General features: G+C 46.5%; 1 protein-coding gene across 2 annotated transcripts in view; it reads left to right on the forward strand.

Moving 5' to 3' along the window:
- Positions 1 to 12,524, forward strand: part of LOC135817103 (cytoplasmic dynein 2 heavy chain 1-like) — a 60,512-nt gene that overhangs the window by 13,222 nt on the left and 34,766 nt on the right. For both annotated transcript variants that reach the window (XM_065330221.1, XM_065330222.1), the window contains exons 21-35: positions 48 to 171; positions 1,784 to 1,954; positions 2,553 to 2,711; positions 3,455 to 3,678; positions 3,871 to 4,003; positions 4,461 to 4,691; positions 5,320 to 5,439; positions 5,958 to 6,264; positions 6,765 to 7,003; positions 8,349 to 8,531; positions 10,044 to 10,267; positions 10,450 to 10,547; positions 10,848 to 11,068; positions 11,598 to 11,774; positions 12,054 to 12,349. In XM_065330221.1, the coding sequence (XP_065186293.1) occupies positions 48 to 171; positions 1,784 to 1,954; positions 2,553 to 2,711; positions 3,455 to 3,678; positions 3,871 to 4,003; positions 4,461 to 4,691; positions 5,320 to 5,439; positions 5,958 to 6,264; positions 6,765 to 7,003; positions 8,349 to 8,531; positions 10,044 to 10,267; positions 10,450 to 10,547; positions 10,848 to 11,068; positions 11,598 to 11,774; positions 12,054 to 12,349 (2,907 nt within the window). The remainder of the gene's footprint in view (positions 1 to 47; positions 172 to 1,783; positions 1,955 to 2,552; positions 2,712 to 3,454; positions 3,679 to 3,870; positions 4,004 to 4,460; positions 4,692 to 5,319; positions 5,440 to 5,957; positions 6,265 to 6,764; positions 7,004 to 8,348; positions 8,532 to 10,043; positions 10,268 to 10,449; positions 10,548 to 10,847; positions 11,069 to 11,597; positions 11,775 to 12,053; positions 12,350 to 12,524) is intronic.

Raw genomic sequence — 12,524 nt, forward strand, 5'->3', positions numbered from 1 at the left:
GACGTCATAGGTAGACTTGATTACGAATATTGCTGTGCTCATCACAGGAGCAAGACGTATCAGTTTGATGACTTTCTGACGACTTGGTACAATCGCCTTGGTGTGGGCCAGGCTGGTGCTGAGCATACGGACATGTCTGTGAGACTCACCCGTGATGTTGAGAAGTATCAGGTACGTAGATGCCAATGCTATTCAGTGACTGGTTGTGTGTTGTCGTTACCTAGCGTTCAGGAAAGAAATCTAGGCTATGCAGAAACAGAAAGTTGGTTGAAATCCAATATCATGACCTCTGCTTCACGGATCGTGCATATTGCGCACATACTGTGTACATACTTCCTCCGGAAACAAAAACTTCGTGACTTTTTTCACTACTTTTCGCTGCTGTTATTTCGCTCTCTCCGCTCTGGTTCCGTCGGCCTGAAACGCTGACATGACATTTTGGAATCGTAGGAAAGCATGGTTCATATTTTGGAGAGGCGACAGTCGTCGCAGAGCAAGGGTGTCGACGCTGCAAGCAAAGCAAAGCGAACATGTTTTTCATTTTTCGTCCATCAGGCGCAATGGGAAGAAAAGCACTCCACTCACTGCTCGTCGTTGCTATATTTTAGTTCAGAACTTGACAGAGCAAGAAAATGGCACCCAGGAGCAAGAAGAGTGGAAAATGATTAGCAATAGCAGCTAGCGTTTTGAAATCTTTGCCATTCCCGAAACGACTGTCTGCATGCGAACAGGTCTGCAAGATGTCAAAACTCCAAAACGCAGAGATGTGACAGTCGTCGCTTCGCCCGGCATGAGCAAGATAAACAAGTTCGAAATAGAAGTCGTTCAGCCATTGCAGAGCCCAGACCTCAACGTGGATGATCTCGCCTTTTTCCAGCAGCCTCGACGATGTGTCCTTGGTTGGAAAGAAGAAGGCGAGATCAGATCGCGGCAGTCGGGAAGTGCTGGTACGACTATGATAACCCTGGGAGGAAATTTGAAATGTTTGGCGTTGCCTGTGTATGTTGTTCCGGGCATCCTCGAGCGAGAGCGGAGGCGGCAATGAGTACCAGCGCTGCCGTGGTCTCCGCCGAGATGTTGGAGAAGGCATTCAGGTAACAGCGAAGACTATCAGGGACGCGGAGAAGCTTCTCCGTGACATATGGCATCGCGTCGATCGACCTGCCACTTGGAACGGTTTCAGCGGTGATAAGTTGAGCTATCGCGACCCAGACTGAGACTTTACTCCCACTAATTGATCCTGTAGATATCGTAGATATGTCGATTGAATGTGTTGAAGTGTCTCTCTTCTAAAAGAACACTTTTGTTGAGCACAGTAACTCCCTGGAAAGTCATGTCGAAAAGTCACGAAGTTTTTGTTTCGGAGGAAGTACCATGATTGTACAACCCTAACGGTGTATAGAACATGCCACTAAAGGCATGCATTGGGGTCCAATTGCAGCTCAAAGGTCCTGGGTTCATTAACTCATAATAATTATTGATAGTGATGTATATGAATGCACTGTACACAAGGACAGCGTAGTGCGATTCAAGACCAATGCATGCTCAGTTTCGTAGGTTGGATTTTGTCAAGCACCGTTGTATCTCTTGGTCTTCACAGTGACACTGGGCACCATGTATCATAGGTGTCCTACTCTGGTTGGTGTTTGTGTGGGGCCGCAGCCTATTCACGTGGTTACTGTACACAGTAATAGTTGACTACAACTTCTTTCACTCTCGTTCTCTATCTCTTTCTCCCTTTCGCCCTCACTCTCTCTCTCTCTCTCTGTATCTCTGTGTGTAGGTATTGGCTCCATTGCTGAAGTATGTACGTGGCGAAGTCTTGTCCACTGACCATTGGGTTGAGCTGTACGGAATGCTGGGCATGCCAAAGACTATGACCATTGACAAACTGACGTTTGGCCATTACCTTTCAGTCAGTAATGCTATCGTGGACAATGCAGACAAGTTGAAGGTACGGAAAGCCATTATTTTGCACTTCTCGTTTTGATATTCATAAGTTGAGGGAATGGAAAAGGGAAAATGCCTGAAGAAAAATGTACCGTTACCACCAGGAATCGAACCAGGGACCTTTCCTTCAGGCCAGCGATGCTCTGACCACTGAGCTATGGTGTAGCTGTCATCCCAGCAGAGACCGTTCAACACTTTCTTCAGACTTCGTAACTCACACTTCCTGTGACTCTCCTCTCATTTTGAGGCGATTTTTTTGTTTAAGCTATGTACGAGACCATGTGAACTGATTTCCAAGTGAATTTTCCAATTGAATACAAATTGCCCTTACTGCGGCATGCCAGTGTATTGTGGCTTTCAAATTCATAGAAACCCAGACTTCTGACTTCGAATTTCCACTCTGTTGGTTTGAAATCATACATGTATGTGCAGTTGTTTGATGTCATGTGTGTGTGTCTGTCTGTCTGTCTGTCTGTCTGTCTGTCTATCTGTCTGTCTGTCTGTCTGTCTGTCTGTCTGTCTGTCTGTCTGTCTGTCTGTCTGTCTGTCTGTCTGTCTGCATGTGTCTGCGTGTGGTTGTTTGACATCATGATAATCTTCAGGAGCTGTACAGTCGAGCCCAGGGCGAGGTGTCCATACGAGAAGCACTGCGGGAACTGGAGATGTGGGGAGCAGCCACAACATTCACTCTCACATCCTACATGGATACGGACGATAAAGAACTGTTCATTGTCAAGGACTGGAAAGAGCTGGTCAATCAGGTAGGATTAGGTGCTAAAATTGTGAACATTGAACCTGGCTTACGGATTATTTTCGAGTTCATTTGGCAGGGGCGTCGGACACGCTATAGTCTCTTCGGTATTGACCGGAACATTCTTTGTCCCGGGTACCCTGTGAATCAAATGCACTGACTTGGACTCTGAATTTTTTAGCGGAGCCACACCCTCCCAACGAGTAAATTGTACCTCAGATGGATGGCCGTACCACACTAAAATTACCTTCCGATTCCCCTGTTTAGTTTGGAGTGAACTAGACAAAAGATAACCAAACTTGGGCCTTGTCTGAGGTGAGTGCAAGCAAATGCTGATAGGGATTTATGGCAAGTAGGGAAAGGTACCCCGGATCATGGTAAAGGTACCCCGGATCATGGGAAAGGTACCCCGGATCATGGGGAGAGTACTCCCGATCATGGGAAAGGTACCCAGATCATGGGAAAGGTACTCCGGATCATGGGAAAGGTACCCCGTATCATGGGGAAAGTACTCCCGATCATGGGAAAGGTACCCAGATCATGGGAAAGGTACTCCGGATCATCCTTGTGGCACGGGACCATGGGCAGCCAAGTCAGCTTGGGGCACAGGCTGATGGTGCCCAATTGGAACTTTAACCCAAGTGCTGCGCATATCAACCTTTTGCATTTACTCTGTATGTATTTAGGTAGATGGGTGCACTAAGTTATTATCGTGCAAACGTCATGGTAGTTCTTCCTTATCTTGCCATGCAGGTTGGAGACAACCAGTGTCTGCTACAGTCATTGAAAGACTCACCCTACTTCACTAGCTTTGCTGACAAGGCACAGCTGTGGGAGGGCCGTCTGGCTGAGCTGGACGAGTGTTTGCGCCATCTCAACGCTGCGCAGCGCAAGTGGGTCTACTTGGAACCGATCTTTGGACGCGGTGCGCTACCGCACGAGCAGGGTCGATTCAGACGGGTCAACGACGACTTCCGGTGAGAGAGCATGAAACACTTGATCATCACGTTTTCCATTCCCTCAACTTATGAATATCTCCTTGTGTTTTCAGTTTTTACCAGTGCTTGGCACAATAGGTTATTCCTGTAGATTATTATGTAATGTTTTGCTACAAAGCACTGAAACATCACTGCTCGTGTATTGTCTATGTGTCCTACATGTACATGTAGGTCTGTTATGCAGAACATTCGCAATGACAGCCGTGTGGTGTCCTTTGTGGGCCGTACCGGTATCAAGAGTCTGCTGCTCACGGTTCTTGAGCAGCTGCAGCGCTGCCAGAAAGCACTCAACGAGTTCTTAGAGGTACTGTACTATGCAGATACTGAACTCTCTATTTGTGTTTTGTTTATTAATCACCGAAGACCTTAACTAGGACATGTAAAAGGCCGGGTGTGATGTCTTACCAGTAGACTCCTTATCTTTTGCGGATTATGATTGTTTGTGCTTAGATTTCACACAAGCAAGGCTGCACAGGGAGTCGTATATAACTTGACAGATCTTCCTTTCAGTTCTTGACTTCATGGCAATGTGAAGTGATTTGTAATCCATTAAATCAGTTTTTGTCACTACCTGACCCATTATTCAACCAACTGAGAATTCAAGTCGGCAGGAATAGCGCAAGCTCCCGCGTAGGGAGCAACACACAATTCCCCAAGTAACGCCGAAGTCGCACCAACCTATTCTTCAGATTTAAACAAAATCATAGTATATCATCTTGATTTAGGCCACTTTTCATACCTGATATTCCGCCATGCTGCAGGAAAAGCGAGCACTGTTCCCTCGCTTCTACTTCATCGGTGATGACGACCTGCTGGAGATCCTGGGTCAGAGCACAAATCCCACTGTTATCCAAACTCACCTGAAGAAGCTGTTTGCCGGAATACACAGCGTGAAATTCGATGACGACGCGACCAGAATACTTGCCATGTGCTCCCTGGAGGGCGAAGTTGTGCCTCTCATCAAACCAGTGACCATCTCCAAAGATGTTGAGGTAAGTGTTGAAAAATATTGTTGTGCAATATTCTACACCTATTTAACTCTCCATTGTGTCTGAATATATACACTAAGGCATGGAAGACCGTCATATCTAGGGAAGAATTCTAGAGATCATGTCGAGATTATTAGTTTCAAGATGTGCAGTAAAGCGCAAACAGCAATATTGGCTATTCAACAAGAGTTGTTGGACCTTAAAATGTGAACAATGGTTGCGTGACGAAGTAGAAGAAGATACGTGCCAATTTGCTCATGTTTCGCTAATGGTCTCAAAAATTACTGTGGCCAGCTTCATTTGCAGATGTGACTAAGTGTGGTAGTCCTGAGTTTGTCATCGGCTAACACGGTAGGACAGTCGGCTCCTACTCAGCCTTTCCACGTGTTACCGTATTTTCCGGAGTATATGCCGCACCAGAGTATAAGCCAAAACCGCCATGTTTTTGCCACGAAATACAGACATCTTTCCATTTTTCACTGCTAATTTGATCATCGGAGTATAAGCCGCATCCGCCTTTTTTTGTGTGAATGTTTGAGTGTTCAAAGTACGGCTTATACTCCGGAAAATGGGGTTGTTGTTTAACTATGTCATGTTGTGTTGTGCTCTGTTGTAATGCTTGGTGTGACAGGTGTGGCTACTGCACCTAGCCGAGGAAATGCAGATCACACTGAAAGGATTACTGGCTAAAAGCTTGATGACTAGTCAGTCATCTGGTCAGGCAGTTAACCCCAATGACTTCCCATCTCAAGTAAGTCATTTTGTCAAACTTTTGTGTTCAATATTACATTTCAATTACTTCATGGTTTTCACGCAAATGGCGTTGTGAAAAAAACCCGTTCTCAAGTAAGTCACTTCGCGCTACACAAGCGATGGAATGGGCATAGAAGCATAAACTCCAGACATTCGACTACCACCGCCGCCACCGCCACCACTACCACCGCTTGCAATAGTAGTCGTGTGTGCAATGTGTTGGCCAACTATCAGTTATATCTCTTGGTTTGGATCATCTATGTACTCACTCTGTCACAAAGGTCGCCCGTCTCTGTAAAACACTCCAAACGACAATACCTTATGTGGATTTCAGGGCGGAAGAGCTTTCGAATATTCCAGGAAGATGGCTCTCCAGGCGTTGTGATGTGTGCTTTTAAGTGTGGCTATATTCATAGCGGGGAGTACTGGTTGCAGTGGCCATTCCCTGGTCTCACAACTTGATTTATAGCATAATGAAATGACCTCATTTTGTGTTTCTATGGATGCTCTCTATAGATCCTGTGCCTAACGGAATATATCGAGTTCACCGACCATTGTGAGGCGGCCATTGCAGATGGCAGTCTAAATGAATTGCTCATTGAACTGGAGACGCAGCTGGAAGGATACACCAGTGTGGATCTATCTGCCGGTCCATCGGAGGACGGTGATGCGTCCAAGGTCCTGGACCTGAAGTTGAAGGCACTCATTCTGGACACCATCCATAACATTGAGGTTGTCAGGTTGCTGATCCAGGAAGGTGTGAAGAATGCGGATAACTGGCTCTGGCAGAAGCAGCTACGCTTCTATGCTACTGACACACAAGGTAGGGCATTGAGAGTAAGAGGGAAGTGAAATATTCTCAGTGCCTTTTGTGCAGAAACCATTCGCAATGTTTAGTGTAATGACGGTAAATAGAATGGTAGATGTATTCAGACAAACAGCAAGCGTTAATCTCTTTTTTCTCCCAGCCATGTACACTGGTTCACAAAATCATGTTTTCCATTGGTTTACCATTGCTTCACTAAATGTCCATGCCTTTTCATTAGTCTTGCATTTCAACATGAGCATTCTGGACCTGCAGTGTATCCCAAGCTCACGTTGAATTGGTAACTGACCACAATCCACTCTGCCAAGAAGCAGAGTGACAATTCTATGGAACCATATTTTTTTACGGGAAGTGGATAGTTTTGGAACCATAATGGCCATTGTGTAATTTAGGAACAAAACTGCCAGTAACTGACTGGTGTTTTCACTCTCTCAAGTCTGGAATTCTGAGCACTAGCCCATCGCTGGGTCTGTTCGTTCTCTCTCTGTTTTCTGTAGGTGCCTGTGTTATGAGAATGGTGGATGCAGAGTTTGCATACAGCTTTGAATACCAGGGTAATGCGCCGAAGCTGGTGCACACACCACTGACTGACAAGTGTTACCTGACAATGACCCAGGGAATGAGAATGGGTCTGGGTGGTAACCCATACGGACCGGCTGGTACTGGAAAAACCGAATCAGTGAAAGCGCTGGGTGGCTTGTTTGGCCGACAAGTGCTCGTATTCAACTGCGATGAGGTAAGCACTCATGCTACCTTCTTACATTAAAGGGGAAGTTAAGGCAAAAATTAAAATTTCACCAGTTGTAGTCTTCGGGGTGCTGAGTCGAATGGTCTTGGTCCGAGGAAGCTGAGACGCTCCCTTCCTACTTGAATCCCAATCGAACTCGCGCACTTCCACCGAAACTGGGTGACTGCGCCCTACGAGATGGGGATTTGTATGCAAAATGTCACTAAAAGCGCCATTTCGTTCTTATAAAAGCACGGATGACCGCGATTGGCCCATATGTTGTAGTCTTTTGGACGCTGAGTCAACTGGTTTTGGTCCGAAAAGGCTGCGATGCAGCGTTCCGCCTTTATTCCCAATTGAACATGGTTGAACAAGCGGTCACGTGCTCCTGCGTACGCCAGTCACCTGGTCACTGTGCCTGCAGGGTACAACTTACTAGCCTGTTTGACGTTTTTTGGGTGCAGTCCTGTCACTCGAGTTGAACTCGAGTTGAACCTTGGTGTGAAAGTTGTCACCTTCTGGCGTGGTGACCAGGTGATTTGGGCACCCAGGAGCACGTGACCACTTGTTCAACCATGTTCGATTGGGAATAAAGGAGGAATGCTGCATCGCAGCCTTTTCGGACCAAAACCAGTCGACTCAGCGTCCAAAAGACTACAACATATGGGCCAATCGCGGTCATCCGTGCTTTTATAAGAACGAAATGGCGCTTTTAGTGACATTTTGCATACAAATCCCCATCTCGTAGGGCGCAGTCACCCAGTTTCGGTGGAAGTGCGCGAGTTCGATTGGGATTCAAGTAGGAAGGGAGCGTCTCAGCTTCCTCGGACCAAGACCATTCGACTCAGCACCCCGAAGACTACAACTGGTGAAATTTTAATTTTTGCCTTAACTTCCCCTTTAAGGCAGATATCCGCATTGGATTGGATGGATGGATTGGATTGATTTCATTTATGGTGATGACTATCAGGCATTTGCCTAATGACAATAGACCCATTCGGCAGAAGGAATTGATATTGGATGAATGTATTGTAATATTATGTTCAGTGTTCAGACCCCATTTGATTGTGCATTTCACATCTTAGGTATGTATGCGTGTTGGAACAATATCTGCCAGGTTCAGTTAGTCGCATTCAAGTCCATTATTCATACTTCTAAAGCACAATCTTTCCCCTGATTCAATGAAATACTGCAATGCATCCGACACGCTTGTGTGAGGTCTAATGCAACTGCTCTCCTCCCATTCGTGATTCTCTGGGTTCCTACTCTGGGTTATATTCATACACGTGCCAGTGATTTAATGATTTATCTTATACATGAATTTCTGCTGCTGCTGCTGCCATTTGTACTGCAGGGTATTGACGTACAGTCAATGGGCCGTATCTTTATCGGACTGGTGAAATGTGGTGCATGGGGATGCTTTGATGAGTTCAATCGCTTGGAAGAGGCCGTACTCTCAGCGGTGTCTATGCAAATCCAGACCATCCAGGCAGCCATCAAAACCAAACAGGAATCATGTCAGCTGCTTGGGAGGGAGGTAAGTGCTTGACTGAGAGTATTGGATTGCGAACAGCACAATCAAGTACTTGGTCCGACTTATTAAAATGTGCGTTTCGCTTCGAACGTCAACCAAACAAATTCAAATAATCTCAGGACGGAATAAACTTTACAGCTACCTAACACTATCCTTCAGTTGTCAATTTGTGATGTTGAAGAAGAAATGGCTCCAACTCCAACGGAGGCAGCGGCTCGGGATCCTAGTCGACTCGAGAATTTTGCGTCCAAATTTTGTCGTCAGAGGACTCCTGTTGCTTCTCGCGCAACACAGAGAAGGCCTGGTGCTGAAATCAACACCCCGCTGCGATGGGGGATTGTCACGGAGTACCAGAACCTCCTGGGCGATCGTTCTCGAGTGCGTCCTGGCAGATTGAAATCGCTGCAATCGCTGTTTCCTTGGCAGAATTTCAGCAAACGCGTCATCCAGAAACTCGTACAGAAAGCACCAGCATCGCTCTGTCCAGTTTGCTGATCTCTCTTGCAGTCGTTCACGATGTGGCGGCCGTCGAATCAAGATCACAGAAGTGATCGTCGAGAAGTTGATCGAAATAAATAAAGGGCCTTGAGCTTGAGGTCGACTTTCAGGCGACAACCTGGCTGGAAAACTGAAGCGCAGAAAGAGTGAATTATCCGGCGGATACGGTGCGGAGTCCTCGGAGCCTCGATCGCGATGCGTCACAAGATCGCCAGTCTCCGGGGCCAGTGGATTCGTGAAACAGGCAGGGAAGAGCACGCATGGTCTGACTGCATGACATGTCGACACAGATCAGACTCATGATCAGTAGACCTACGCGCGCAGTACACCAGTGGTACACGGTGGTCAGAATTGATTTTTATGCGTGGTGGTTTACTTGTTCGCCTCATTTGAAGGTGTCGTGGGAGCTTCAGGCGAAAACACCTACAGCACCATTCTGGTAGTCGTACTGCACGAGGAGGAGGAGAAGTCGATCGTCTAAATCGTGCCGATGGAGTGAAAAAATCAAAGAAGCGCAGTGTAGCTTGGAGGAGATGAAAAAAATGTCGACGTTTTGCAAGTTGACGCACTTGCAGATGCGTCCTGAGACACCAGCAGCGATGAAAACTAGAAGGTCAGGCCAAGAAACGACACAGTAGTTATCTATCTACCGACTCTTGGTTGATTTTTTAGTACAGGTGCTCCTTTGTACATATGCTTGAGTTTAGAAGTGAAGCGCACATTTTAATAAGTCGGACCAAGTATATAACTATGCTTAGATTGTAGAAAGTAAAGTGTCTTGTATAACATTTCACATACACGATGCACAGAATGGTGCTGATGTAAGAGTATGCACGTTGTGAGATGAGCTAGCTGCATGAGAAATGCTCAAATCCAGTACTGTGTCGGATGGGACAGCATCATGTAAGCAGCTTAGGAGCAGCTAGTAAGTGCATGTTGTGTTGTGTTCATCCCCAATGCACACCAGTGATATAAGACCCAATGCCAATGCCTACTATCTGTCGGTCTATGCTACAGATTGAGCTGAACGTGAACTCCGGCATCTTCATCACACTGAATCCGGCCGGGAAAGGTTACGGAGGCCGACAAAAGCTTCCTGACAACCTGAAACAACTCTTCCGGCCGGTGGCCATGTCAAAACCGGACAATGACCTCATCGCCGAGGTCATCCTCTTCTCCGAGGGCTTCAAGCAAGCTAAACAGCTTGGCAAGAAGCTGGTGGAAGTCTTCAGTCTATCAAAGTAAGTTGTGATGAACAGCTGTGTTGTACACCAAGAGCATAAGTAGAGAGGATCATGTAGTGGAATCTAGCTGCAGCAAATAATTGCATCTTTCCTTTGAGCAAGCAGACATCGAAGGATCGAAGGCTAAGCTTCAAATTCATGCTCTGTGTATCTTGTGTTCTTTTTTTCTTTGCGACCAGGGAATTGCTGAGCAAACAGCAACACTACGACTGGGGACTGAGAGCTTTGAAAACTGTGCTCAGGGGTTCCGGTGCTCGGCTGCAGGAGGAGAAGAAAGGTGATTGGACAGCATTTCAATCTAGTGTGATTTGAGTGCTGTAGGATCAACCACAGTGGATGTTGTTACTTGCCACGTGCATTGTCCATGAATATTGTGCAGTTGTATAGTCTGTAACCGTAACACACCAAATAAGCCACATGGAGAAGGTTCTGTAGGATCTGAAACAGCGCATTCTGGATCCCGGTGCACTCACGTGCATTTATCATGTATTCCCTTTTTGTAACGTGCAAGCAGCTTTTGTGAATGTGTTACTGGATTGGGTCTGACGAGTGATTTATGTTTTTCTTGGTTTTCTAGTCAACAAGTCGGTCGACCCTGCCACCGAAGTCCGTCTCATTGTCCAAGCTTTGCGCATCAACACGCTTTCAAAGCTTGCTTTCAACGACAGCAAGCTGTTCGATGGTCTAGTTCTGGATGTGTTTCCCGGTGTCAAGTTCGAAGACATAGCCTATGCCGAGTTGAGAGAGGCGCTGGTGAAGGCGTGTGAGACCATGAATTTGGAGGTCATTGATTCTCAGGTATGTGATGCACGTGTGCTGTGGCTGTGTTCACGTGTCTGCAATCTCGAGAATGTCACTTGGAGCTGGCTACCTCTCTCGACACGACTGGCTTCAAGACGACATGACTGGCCCTGACGCGATTCTGCAAGCGAATGTGACTATACTGATTGTCGAAGCCTACATTGACCCAATACACCAAGATCTGTACGATGTCCATAGATTTGAGGAAGTTGGACCTCTACAATGGTACTTCAAAATTAATATGCTTTGGCGCAGGACATTACGGCTGTATGTGCCGGTGCTAATTCTTGTAGTTTGAGATCGCAAAAATGCAAGCACATCGGAGTGTCTTGATCAAGGTGACTCTTCTCATCATGGCTGACCATTCCATTTAGGATCACGGATTTCTGGGTGTTGTTACCTTGAGTACACTCTGCCATCTATTCCTGTGCTGCAGTCAACATAGTCCCCAACATAATGTGTAATACAATCTGTTCTGTTTATTAACTGGTTCTGTTATTGCGTGCTGTTTTTGCTCCGTGTACAGATCCGCAAAGCTCTGGAGTTGTATGAACAGCTACGTCAGAGAATGGGTGTAGTTCTGGTCGGACCGTCTGGCTCTGGCAAGAGCATCGTGTGGCGTATCCTCCGAGCAGCACTGGCCAACTGCAACCAAGTAGTCAAACAGTACACAATGAATCCCAAAGCTATGCCTCGCACACAGGTGAGCAGCACATGAAGCCTGATCAAAACAAGTACAATGTAGCACTCTCGTCGTGCATGGCGTGTTTATGTTACACAAATCCCCAGTAAAAGTGATTTCACACTAGAGTCAGGTTGAGATGTGACATCATTTGATTCCAGGGTTTAAGCCCCGAAGTCTTGTACTCCTTCCTTCCTTGCTTCCTGACAGCTCCATGCATGTGTTCGTGTGTGCGAATTGTGTATGTATGTGAATTGTGTGTATGCATGTGTGTTTGTGTATGACTGTGTGTGCTACTAGCTCCTTGGGCATATTGACATGGACACACGTGAATGGTCGGATGGCGTGCTCACCAACAGTGCACGGCAGGTGGTCCGCGAGTCAATTGACGTGCACTCCTGGATCATATGCGACGGCGACATAGACCCGGAGTGGATTGAGTCTCTCAACTCCGTACTGGATGATAACCGTCTATTAACCATGCCCAGTGGAGAACGCATCCAATTTGGCCCGAATATCAACTTCATCTTTGAGTCTCACGATCTCAGCTGTGCCAGTCCGGCCACCATATCACGCATGGGTATGATATTTCTAAGGTAAGAGGTTGTCTCAGGTACAGAACATGGCCTAAACCCAATCCATACCTTCCCAGTACACATGTGTTCAAAATGTGATGTCACGATGGTAAAGCCTTTCGTAGTATATATTTTCCGATGGCTGTCTTTAGAATTGAGCAAGAGGATGGAGGTGAACTTTATCTAGATACCTAGT

The sequence above is a fragment of the Sycon ciliatum genome, chromosome 5 (assembly GCF_964019385.1).
Source record: "Sycon ciliatum chromosome 5, ocSycCili1.1, whole genome shotgun sequence".
In the NCBI taxonomy this organism is placed as follows: Eukaryota; Metazoa; Porifera; class Calcarea; order Leucosolenida; family Sycettidae; genus Sycon; species Sycon ciliatum.